Here is a 12537-nt window from a genome sequence, read left to right as displayed (position 1 = left end):
GCATCACCACATGTTGCCAGAGAAATATCCTCATATTTTGCAAATATCAAGTTACTTTTCACTAAATAATTTGTGGTTTTTATATCGTGATACAGCTTTTCTCAATCATGATTATCATGAATTATGTCTATCATGATTATTGTGATAAACCGTATTGTGGCATCACTAGACGTACTGCAAACAAATACAGATACTATGTTATATAGCCATAAACAAGCAAAAACAAATTTATAGAGCAGTTATCAGTGTTAACATAGATCCCTTGGCTTTGGTATTTTCTGTACTGGTAGAGCACTAGTTTGTCTATATTATTGTCATTGTATCTGTAGGTAAGAAGAACAACAATTGTGTAAAACAAACTTTAAAATGAGTTTTAGTTGGCTTTGGAATATATTTAAAATACAAAAAGAAGTGAAATCCATACAAAAACAGCAAAAGGGGTGGGCATCAAAAAGCCTGGGTAAAAAAATTGTGAAATCAAAGGTGGCAGCCATGAAATGGATGCAATGATTTTAATGATTAATTTTAATAATGCAAAGCCCTTATTAAAATCAATATCATTGCAGCATTTCATGGCCGCCACCTTTGATTTCACAACTTTTGTCACCCAGGCTTTTTGAAGTCTGCACCTTTTATACAGTTTGGTAGTTTTTGCATGGATAAATAATACAGCTCTGATCTGATTCTTTCTCACCAGCAATGTCAGGCAGTGATGGTACAGATTCCAATTGTGGCAGCCTCATCATCAATGGGTTATAGATTGGGGGAAAACTTCCTATTTGAAGGTATTGCAGGTGTAACTCATGAAACTTGTGATATTGAATACTTGCAGTCTGGTACGCATGGTCAACTATTTCTGCTGGAATGTACCAGTGAATTTCAACACAGCCATCTTTAAAGTGGTCCAAAACACAAATGCCATTTTTGATGTCCATGATAACTACCTCCAATTGAGAACGAAACTCCAGCAAGTCAGCAACTGTAATATCATCTGCTTCTTTGTCTAATTTCGAAACGATCTTCATGTAGTACTTCTCTTTTAATTCTTTGCTTGGAACATTTGGTAAAATATCAATCAATTTTCTTGAAAAAATAGCCTCTTTATAACTGGAAATAAGTGTATCACATTTACTGGAACCTGATGCAGCAACTAATGCTTCAAGCAATCGCAAGTCAATCCAACTCCAGAATGGAGATTCAGCAAGTACATCAAGCAAATCATCAAGGTTAGTGGACGATTTAATTTTTTTCTCAATATCAGGTGAAAATTGTACCCCATTTGGAGTATTGGTTTGGGTTATACAAGCTCTTCTTATTGAACTGAATTTGGCAGTGGCTAGATATTCTGCCACTCTAGATGTCAAGCAAACAAAAGCACCACTAATGTTCTTCATTTTAGAGAAATCAGGTAAAGAATCTATTTCTTCCAATGTATTCCTTTGGTTTATTTCTACATTTACAGAAACAAAAGGAATGTGATGGATCATTCAAGTCACACATTAATAATTACAGTGTACATTGTGTCTGTTACATATTGCCAATAAGTTTCAATGGTCAATTTTTTGCTGGTTTGTAGTTCTTTTATTATTTAGGAGACTCAATGCTTAAAGAATTCATTTCTCTCATTTGTGAGGAGAAGTTGACATTTTTGATTCAATTTTGAACAATTAATTCTCTTGGCTAAGGTAAGGACTAAATTCAACCTAGGATATCTTTATTTAGTAATTCTTACTACTGTAGCTAATAAAATTTACCTATCTTATATTTGTAACTTTTTGTAACATACAATAGTACACTCCTATTCACTGTACTAATTATTTGGTTACACGTAGCAGCACAACCACTGCACTTTACGTAATGACGCATTTTCTAATTTTATATAATTAAATCTACATAGCCAAATTTATTCTCTGGCAAAGTTTCAGCCTCATATACCTACAGCTTTTGGAGTTACAGCATTGCAAAGTAGCAACAACGGAAAATTGATTTGTACAGCAAAAATAAGGGAAATAAATTATGTGTTAACTAAAAGGGTTGTAATTTACAAATGCCGTGAGATATAAAGTTAAACTTTACACCATCATGTTCACCATGAATAGGGGAATCAATTTCAGGGTATGGTTTTTTGTATCACCTTTTGCCACTACATATCCATGGCATATGACTCCAAATAATTTATAAGTGGTATGCCACAGTGACTGATAGACTTCTTCCAATTCCTTGTGTTACTCCTTTAAACATGACATTCAAACTAACATGGTGCCACAACAGCTGAACCCAAGTAATACAGCAACAAGAGCTGCTTTTCAAGTTGTCCACATGCAAACTCACACACAGGGAGCTGCAAATCATGTCCACTACAGCTCAGCCAAGAGAGCAAATGCCATGACACATTTGATTTTCCTGCACATAAATATATAGACTGAAGTACTGTATGTATATATTAAAGCATTACCAAGAGTGCTATATGAAAAATAAAGCATGAGGCATGCAGCCAAGATGCTAATGAATATAGCATGAGCAAGGCAATGCTTTAAATTATTTATGGAACTTTCTAGTCGTGTAACTTCACCTTACACTGGCACTCGTAATTAAATGAGTTGCATGAATTTTTAGCAGCCTAAATGTACACAAACTAGTTTAACAAAGTAACTCACATGTAGTTCACCATAGTTTGGCATGGTAGACATTCATCGTGTATTTTGGCAGGTTTTGGTCACAACCCACAATCGATTTTGTTGTGACACATGGTGAAGTATTTCTGTGATATCTCCAGGACTAGTGCATTTACATTAACAAATGTAACAGCAGTGTTACCTTCTCCCACCTATCATTGAAGTATTTAGGTATGTCTATAAAACGCTTTCACAACTTATTTGTCAGACATTAGGGCTTGTGTCCTGTCACGCTACAGATGGTCCCCCGCCCCAAGTGGTCCGGCCGGACCAACTAGCGCACTTCAGGCTGTCCGGCCGGACCATGTGAAGTTGCGTCAAGTGGTCCGCCCTGCTTCAATTGGTCCCCCCAATGAAACAGCTGTATAGAGGCCGGTTAGATATGGGTTACTTGTTCGTTACCGGAAAACTCAGTTATGTGGATGTTATCAGTAGCTTTCCGGCACACCGCTGCCTTTGATGATCGTGTCGAAAGGAGTTCAAAGGTGACTGGCAGCTGTCGACTCAGCCATATTTTATATTGATACGGTTGATCTACAGTCTAAACATGTGTCAGTTGCTGAACAGCGACTGTTGGCCTCGACTGTTGGCGTGACTTTACTTGATTCAAGTTTATAGCTGTACTGATTCGGCTGAGGGCTCGTCACTTTAACTCGCACTTTAAGGACGCTTAGAGCAGTATTTGTAACAGTTCAGTTTAAGGATGATGGCGGATGGCTCCGCTAACCCTGCTGGTCACAGTAGCAGCAGCCAATGTACGGAGTCGGAAGATAGTCGTGGAGAGATTGAGAGACAACTGCACGAGGATATTTTACTGTATCTTCAAGAGCAGAGGTACAGACAAGAGTGTACAAAGAACGAGAAGAGGTGTATTAGAAGAAAGGCAATGAGGTACACTTTAGAAGATGGAGCGCTTCTGTACACCAAACAGGACAAGACCAAGGTAAAGATTTACTATTATAATGCATCATGTATGCATAGGACGGAGGTGGAGAAGCCAGCATTAGGAGGCCGTGGCATAGACTCCCCGAGTCGGGCTTACTTTCTATAATTGTAGAAAGAAAGTGGCTCAGCCACTTACTCTAATAGAACAGTCAGTTGCTCTAATAGAGCAGTCACACTTAGAAACTGCGAATGCAGCTGCCAACGTATAAGCCATTGTATTTACAGTCTACCACGTGTCCCATGGTTCCTTTCTGTTATTTATTACATCTGGCTAGCTTCCAGATAATTGTACTATGAAAACTTAAACATATAGTTATGTTTCTGTCTCCCTGCCATATTTATTATTTGTTTAATCACAGTAACCCTGAGTACAGAAAGCAAACTTATGAGTCAGGAATAAAATTTTGCAGCAGTGACTATATGGCTTCCAAACTTTTCACTTAAACAGGGTGGGTCAACTGAAATAAAGTTTTGGACCATTTTAGTGAATTGCTATGCACAGCTGAATAAACAAAATTGTCACTGTTCTGTTGGAGTGGCTGGCTGCTATAGAGTATTTCTGAACTTTTGCAAAATCAATGCAAAACATACATATAGTGCAACCTCTGGTAAATGAAACAGAACTGATTCAGTTTCCACTGAAATAAGAAGTTCTTTTCGTTCAGGATGTTATGGTTCCGGTACTTGGTAGCCACCTAGTTTGCATGGCCTGCTGTTGTCTACATGGACAAATTGCTTGGTGTGATAATTTCTCTTTTAGTTCAAGATCCTATTGACTCTCTAATTCTAAGTTGTATAGAGCTGTAGGGCCATATATAGCTGCTGACTCAGCATACTATAATGCAGTGTATGTGACTGGTAATACAAGTGTATGGTTTGTATAGGTCAGATACATACTAGACCCGAAAGAGAAAGAGCGGATATTGCGAGGTTGTCATGTACACCCTACATCAGGTCACATGGGGACAAAGAAGACACAGGCAAGGATTACAGAACGCTACATGTGGCAAGGAGTAGGAAAGGATGTAAAAGCATTTGTAAGTACATACCTATACAGCTATACCTTGGGGGTATACATATATGCGGAAGTATATCATGCAGTTGATGCCTTGCAATTTAGAATAGCAGACTAATACTCAGCTTTCACAATACGTATACCAAAAAGCTATGTAATTTGGTTGCTTATTACAGTATGATGCCCCTGTTACATCTTTTTGGTCTTGTCAGTTTTACTTTATGATAATGTTGTAGACATATATAATAATTATGATTATGTTGAAAATTTACCCTGCTTGCATGCTTCTATACCACTTGCAACTGCAGTATTCTGTTTTCTAAATAGCTACATAAATGAAAAATGACCCAATTATATCAATCAACATGTTGGAGTTGCTATAGAACTGTACTGCAAAACTCTATTAATTTTATATGCTTTCAGGTTGTAAAGAACAATGGTTTACCATGCACGTATACATAATGCCTTTGCACAAGATGCAAAATATTTCATCAGTAATAAACTTGCATCATCACATTTTTCTATACATCTAAGGTGAAGGAATGTGATGTGTGCCAACGGATGACAAAGAAAATGGACACAGGGGTACCAGAACTTAACCCTATTCCAGTTGTAGCAACTTGGTACCACATTGGAATAGACTTTGTCGGACCACTAAAGCACAAGTCCACTCAAGGAAATTGCTATATTCTGACAGTAGCAGACTACTTCAGCAAGTTTGTGCAGGCATTTGCTTGCAGCAATAAGGAATCCTCAACCGTGTTTAGTGCTTTGTTTAAGGTATATATATATATATATATATGTTGTGTGTATAATACACATATTTACTTAAAGTTTGCAAACACTTGGACGTATAGACTAATACAGAACTACAGTATATGTTTGTTAAAGCAGCTATATAATATGGGTCGGAAAAGAGTTGTATAGCCAGTTATGTGGGCCGTTTAACCCGTATTCTCCCAGCATACCAATTCCAGTATTCATTTTCTACGTCTAATTGAAACATTTTGTATAGCTGTATGAAAACCTTTGGCTAAATCACTTATCTTAGCAAGATGTGAATCTTGCTTACTTGGATGTCAATAGATTAGCTTTAGTATTCCTATCCTTTCACGCGGCTGCTGAAACTTATTAATTTTGTCATAGCTTCATCATAAAGGATCCTTTATAATTAAGCCTATCACAATCCTATGCTATGATCACCAAAATATTTTGACTTGGTTACTGGATGGTAGAAAAGTAGCTAGATAGAGATGGTAGAGAAGCAGCTAGGTGCTGAAAATTTCAACTTGATTGCTTATTGTATGTAGGAGTATGTAAAACAACTGCACAATATTTGGGAGATTACGGAATACAGAATAACCGTGCAGAAGTAATACATGTACTTTGAATGTTTGTCATTAATGTGAAACTGTGCATGCAGTTAATAACATCCACAGGTGTCCAAATTGACTTAAAGAATACTTTTGTATGTTGCATCTAATTCTGTTTCCATGCAGTAACAATAAAACAATGCAAAATAAAATCTACTAATACATTCGGAAAAGTTCACACATATACATGAACACACACACGCACACACACACACACACACACACACACACACACACACACACACACACACACACCCAAGACAAAGCAATGTATTATAGTGTGCTGCAAAAATGTAATTAAATACTAACAGAATGAAGTAGTCATTATAACCCAAGCAGCCACTAGAACCATGCAATTCAAAGTGTACCATGTTATTTACTTGCATATTACATACTTTACAGTTATTTATGCAGTTTGGATTACCAAGAGTAATTACTTCTGATCAAGGAAGTGAATTTAACAATCGCCTTGACAAGAAATTGATGAAGATGATGAAAATTGACCACCGTTTGACTACCCCTTACCATCCTCAGGTAACTACTACTCTACTATCCTATATTATATGCTATGTTGTAACTAATCAACATTAATAGTTGCATGGTAAAGAAATGCATAGTGCTATAATATGCATATTTACCTTATGCACTTTAAGTAGATACAACTGTATTATGTGTCTGTTGTAGGCAAACGGCTTGGTTGAGCGTTTTAACCAGACCATCCAGAATATGCTGGTAAAGTTTGTTAATGAGAAAAGGAACTCTGGGAAGATTATTTAGACACCTGTGTTTTTGCTTACAATACTTCTAAACACGAGTCATCAAAATATTGCCCTTTTGCTGTGATGTTTGGACGACAAGCTCTGTTACCTGTTGAAATTCAATCTCCCAAAGAAGAAGATATCGTACAGCACTTGGATCATATTGATGAAGTTATAGAACAACATTTCATTCATCAAACAAAAGTAGCACAAATTGTGAAGGAGAACATACTCACCGCTCAAAAGCGTCAAAAACAAGTGTATGACAGGAAGCACCATAACCCAGCTACATTCAAAGTTGGAGCATTGGTTCTTAGAAAAGATATGAAGAGGAAAAAGCGGGCTGGTGGAAAAATGGATTATAAGTGGCAGGGTCCTTATAAAGTTGTGAAGTCTGTTGGTAAAGGAATTTTTCAGATCCTAAACACCAATGACATTAAACAGACTTTAAAAGTCCATGGTACACATTTGAAATTGTTCTATCCACCCAAGAAGGTACATGCATGTATGTGCGGCACACAGGTGTGTGTTTATGTAAGTTATAATTGTATAGGCAACTGGTTGTATCTCAACATCTCATGACGAAAGTGATAATAGTGGCAACACATCTGTCAGAAGTGGAAAAGGATCCATTTCACATGATCCTAGTGCCAGTGTGAGCGACAAAGTAAGAACTTATAACTGCATGTTAATTGATGTAATATTATCTTGCAATACATAGGAACCATGCAACTCGATATCCCAGTATGATGACAATATCAAGACTGACCAAATAGAGGAGGACAACACATCAGTTGTTACTCACAATACTTGTACACATACTTCAAAATCTCACAACCCAACAGTGTCCATTATCTCACATGAACCTAGTGCCACCAAAAGTGATAAAGTAAGATTATTTGATACTATACTGTAATATTTATATCATGTACATGTTATAGGATCCCATCTTGACATCTCAGTGTGATGAAGATACTAAGACCAAAATTTTGGACCAAATGGATGATGGCAACATATCAGTGCTCCTACATGCTCGTACATCTCATGATCAGAGTGACTCTTCTTCAAGAACGTCCATTTCTTATGATCCTAGCAGCATCATGAGTGACAAAGTAAGTAATGTATAGGCTTATTGCCAAGCATGGTAACTATGGTTGTAGTGCAGCCAGCATACATACTTTGAGTAGTTTTAATAAGCTCACTGATTTGCTGGTTACATAGCTACTGTAGCATACTATATACACCCACGTGGAATTCTATATGAGTACATGTAATAGGAACCCAGCTATCCCAGTTTGATATCACGATGGGATGAGGAAGATATCACTCACTGTAAAGATCTAGTACGAATGAATAAGGAGCAAGGGTACAATGTATCAGTTGCTATTAATGTGGTTAGAGGTTCCTCCAATTCGTTCTTCACATATCTTACTAATGTCTATTTTCAGAATTGCCCATTGGTTTACAGTTCCCCCAAACAAGCAGGAGGCTACTTCCCAGAGTTTGGCAGTTTTAGTGCACCTGCGCTATCACCTATTTACAGCCAAAAACTGGAACACAATGAATTTAAAATAAAGCCTACATCTGATAAAGGTAAATTGTGATAGCTGGAAAAACATCACAACAGTTCCAATAGGAAAGAGGGTTGTTGATATGATATTCTCACCACCAAAGCACATTGTTACCAAGAGAAAGCTGAATTTCTCTGATAGTCCTGATACGAATTCAGTTAAGCCATTGAGACGACGTCGCAAGCTTATAAAGGTTGTATTTTGTTGTGATAATTCCTTGACAGCTATTGTAATTATTGTGTGCTTACCATTACACAGAGATGTGAGGAGTTTCAGAAAAACACCGTAACAAAGCCTCCTACAATAGCGGAACCATCAGTGGTAGCACCTATGATTGCGACAACAACAGAGACAGTGGAATCCAAGATAACAGCCACACCTAACGTAACAGCTACAATGTCTACAGCAGTAACAGGAATGATTAATACAGCCGGAGCCAACAATGGAAGCATCATACCACTTACAGCCTATGTATGTTTTTGTGCTGTGGTACATATGACTCATATATATACATACAGGATCAGCTAAAAGCTATCTGGAAAAGAAAGCCGTGCTATGTAATTAAAGCTAGGTTTGGACATTTGGCTATACATCAAGGTAGCTTTCACAACTTGAAAGGAAATAACTGGTTAAATGATGAGGTCAGTGCATTGTATTATATACCTCTAAATTTGATGCACTAAAATTAATGTTATAGATAGTGAATGGATATTTACGCATGCTAGTTGAATTGAGGAATGACAGTTTTGCTGTCTTGTCACAAACCATCACTGCCTGGGTTAATCGCTCAAAATCTGGGAAATCATCGCACCTTTTAAGCAAGGTAAGATCACAAATGCTACGTGGAGGAGTTAGTTTATTCATACTATAGGAGACGCTAAGCACCAAAGTGTTTATTGTTGGAATGTACAATCGTGGAGAAAACCACTGGATATTGATTGTAAGCAATTTGCATAGGGTGATACCAATACACTTGTTGTGCTGCTCTGTAGGCAATCAACATGGAAGAAAAAAAGTTTTACTACATCGATCCTCTTGGACCATCGCGAGCCATACGTGGAGCATACACAGGTTTGAAGTATGTTCAATACTGTAACATTGACTGTTAACATAATTATACAGTGCATCACTGTGAACTAAATTGATGCAATGCACTTTTACACCTAGTTTTATATGCTCCATAGAAGGTTCTTTGCTATGAGATATAACTGCGTTGGTCAAGACAACGTCTCATTGGACAATTTTGAGCTCATTCAGCTCAAGAAAGGTGTGCAAAAGCCAGGAGACAGCTTCAACTGTGGTGTTTTGAGTTTAAATGTATAACATCTCGCTTTTGTAGCTAAGGCTATAAAGTTTGTGTATTATACACAGATTGCTGAACAATTGTTAAATTTTAACCGTATCGACGAAGACACCATTTTGCAAATGAATATGAAGAAAGCCAGAATAGATATAGGCACAGCACTCCTCACCAATTCAAGTAATTTGCTCTGCGTTAAAGTGTGCATATATACGTGTGTTTCAAATTCAGTTGACATGACTGAGCGCTGCATCATGTGTGGACGATCTGAAGAAAGTTTTCAGCATGAAGATTATACTGATCACTGGGTATGCTATACACATATATTATTCATGTGAGAACTTTATGTATATTTATTGTGTATGTAGATCCAGTGTGGTAACTGTAATGCGTGGGTGCATGTAATCTGCTCAGGAGTAACTGTGGATGACCCTTCAGCACCCTCTTATGAATTTAACTGTATTGATTGTGTCAAACAACGTAAAGACTTTACACATTAGCTAATGACTGTAACAATTGTTGATGTATATTGGCAAACTTTGCTAACTAGTTAGCTATTTCATGGCATACATTAATTATGCTAGCTGCATCGCTTTTATGGCTAGCTATATAGGCTGGCATGACGCATTTGACCAAGCAACACCACAACTAGAGGTCACCATCAAAGATTTCTGCAGTTGCCAACAAGGGTAGATGCTTATATGAACTCCTTCTTTCCTTTTACAATAAAATTATGGAACCAACTAGATGATCATATTATCCAAGCTCCATCTCTTGATTTATTTAACAATTATATAAATTTGTAAATAAGTAGCTAACTACATATGTACGAATATACTCATGATTGAGTTTGTACATTAACAAATATATATATATGTCAGTGAATACATTAGTAGTGAATTGACAACATAGACTGATCACCGGCATCATGGCTGAGAATCCACGAAGCACAGGCCTAGCCGAGCATACAAGGCACAGCCTGTAGCCTCATACCCGATCACTGGCACTGTAGCTTTATAGTTTAAAAACAAGCTGTACGAAGAAACTGATCCGGCCGTGTTGCTTGCCGCGCCTGGATCATATTCAGCGTGGGGGACCACTTGTAGCAGAGGGGGACCAACCGTGGCGCTCTAGGTTGTCCGGGGGGGACAAGTTGAAGTGTCTCAAGTGGTCCGGGGGGACCATATAGCGCGGCTTTAACTAGTCCGGGGGGACTGATTTTGGGGGGACCAATTGTCGCATGACAGTCCACATCGTGTCTTTAAAAGTTATTGTAGGGATTAGAGGTTTGAACGGAGAAAATACGCGTAGAGGCGATCTAGTACTAGATAATGTTAGTGCCAGATGGACTGTAGAAACACGAGTGTATTGAGTGGTATAATGTGACGATAGCTGAAACACACGGTGAGAAATTGAGTGAATTATATCTAAATACGCTTGTTAAGAGGTTGCGACAAGAAAACGATGACACCAAGTTTTTTTAAAATCACAAAATGCAGTATAAACCTATTGAGAAAGGTTATGCAATTCAGGGCTAATATTGCAAAACAGTCCCTACACGTAAATAACTCACAGTAGTGGCGGCGAGTTTTAATTGTGGCGTGCGCTTTGTAGTTTCTTGGCCGTCCGTGAGTCTTGATAAAGAATCCAGCTCTGCCTATAATATTGTTCAAACTTCATAAAAATGCTGTTAACAGTGACTATCAGCCTTTTATACACACTTGGATTTGAGCAATAAGGCTAACTTAGCTATAAGGTTTCTTATATCAAGACACATGGTAGTGTGTCGTGCGGCCCAAGAAGCCGACGCGCAACACCTGTGAGTATATTGACAGGAAGAAAGAAAACACAATTTTCGCACCTCCGTAGCTCTGTGCTGCCTTGATGAAACACAAGGCCGGAGGAGACGGTCCGGTTGGTCAGGCCTGAGCCGGACCAATAATCTGGAGTTGAACCAACTAGCTGACCAGCTCGAACTACATTACTCTCATGCAATCTTTGGGCGATCACATCTACATGTAGCTACGTACATTTTACAGATGTTAATGAAAATGCATGACACGAGTAGTTACCTAGTTTCTCAGCCTAACTAAAGCACAGAACTACACGTATCAATGGCGGATCCAGGATGGGGCATTTGGGGCAAATGCCCCCCCCCCCCCCCCCCCCCTCGTGGAGGAACCAGCCATGCTTCTGATTAAAACAGCTAGTAAATTTTATGTCAGGCCAACCAAGATCAGTTTGAAACTTACGACAATATGCACATTTTACTAGCATTTATCACAAATTCACCTGAGACCAAAGCGAACCGAAGTCAAACTAACTGTAAAATAGTCACCCAGCACCTTCGTGCGTACTAAGCGCCTCTAAAAATAATTATCATAAGACTTCGCAACCATCTGATGAGGCCAAAATGGCAAAATATCAATAGTGAGACACCACTAAGAGGTGATTATTTGCTGCTTTAAAAAAGCAGCACTGAACTATAGAGAACTGATGATATGGTTCTCCCCAAGCATGCAACCACCTACAACTTACACTGTTTGTGCCCCACCCCTAGCCAGCTCCTGGATCCGCCCCTGCGTATAGTACCTCCAATTACCTTACAGTGCAGCATTGCATTCGTATCGTTTTGTACAGAAATGATTGTGGGTTCTACGTACAGTATCACGTGTGCTGACAGTTGGCATTTATCACGTGTAAGGCAGGTATCTTCTTTGATTCTAAACCAACATACTTATATCACAATTCAATCTTCATAAAATAATCATTAGCATTCCTTGGCTTGTCTCTCTTGGCTTCCTTTACTGGGCGAAGGGCTGGCAGTGACAAACCAGATGACTCATTCCTCGGCAAGAAGCTGCACACTCATACATTACATGGTGGCCATCTGGATGAGA

General features: G+C 38.3%; 2 protein-coding genes across 4 annotated transcripts; one reads left to right on the top strand and one right to left on the bottom strand.

Annotated features, from left to right (window-relative positions):
* Positions 1–260: 260 nt before the first annotated feature.
* LOC136265459 (uncharacterized) lies at positions 261–1394 on the bottom strand. The gene is made up of 2 exons (XM_066060332.1): positions 695–1394; positions 261–323 (listed from the first exon to the last, which is right to left on the bottom strand). Exons 1-2 carry the CDS (start codon positions 1392–1394, stop codon positions 304–306), a joined length of 720 nt encoding a protein of 239 aa, XP_065916404.1. The 3' UTR covers positions 261–303.
* Positions 1395–6850: 5456 nt separating this feature from the next.
* Positions 6851–10226, top strand: LOC136266496 (uncharacterized). Of its 3 annotated transcripts, XM_066061513.1 has the most exons (16): positions 6851–7261; positions 7320–7433; positions 7488–7655; positions 7708–7878; positions 8044–8160; positions 8215–8359; positions 8403–8530; positions 8596–8808; positions 8856–8978; positions 9035–9160; positions 9209–9277; positions 9330–9415; positions 9522–9654; positions 9709–9817; positions 9869–9945; positions 10006–10226. In XM_066061513.1, the coding sequence occupies exons 1-16, from the start codon at positions 6851–6853 to the stop codon at positions 10135–10137; spliced, it is 2322 nt and encodes a 773-aa protein (XP_065917585.1). In that variant the 3' UTR covers positions 10138–10226. The 3 variants fall into 3 exon arrangements, 2 of the variants coding, with proteins under 2 accessions (XP_065917585.1, XP_065917586.1); XR_010706135.1 differs by lacking the exons at positions 9869–9945; positions 10006–10226 and having other exon boundaries at positions 9330–9408; XM_066061514.1 differs by lacking the exons at positions 9709–9817; positions 9869–9945; positions 10006–10226 and having other exon boundaries at positions 9330–9408; positions 9460–9525.
* The last annotated feature ends 2311 nt before the right edge of the window (positions 10227–12537 follow it).

This window comes from Dysidea avara, chromosome 9 (assembly GCF_963678975.1).
Source record: "Dysidea avara chromosome 9, odDysAvar1.4, whole genome shotgun sequence".
Taxonomy (NCBI): Eukaryota; Metazoa; Porifera; class Demospongiae; order Dictyoceratida; family Dysideidae; genus Dysidea; species Dysidea avara.
The sequence above is the reverse complement of the archived record's forward strand: the minus strand, read 5'-3'. Positions and strand labels throughout refer to the sequence as shown.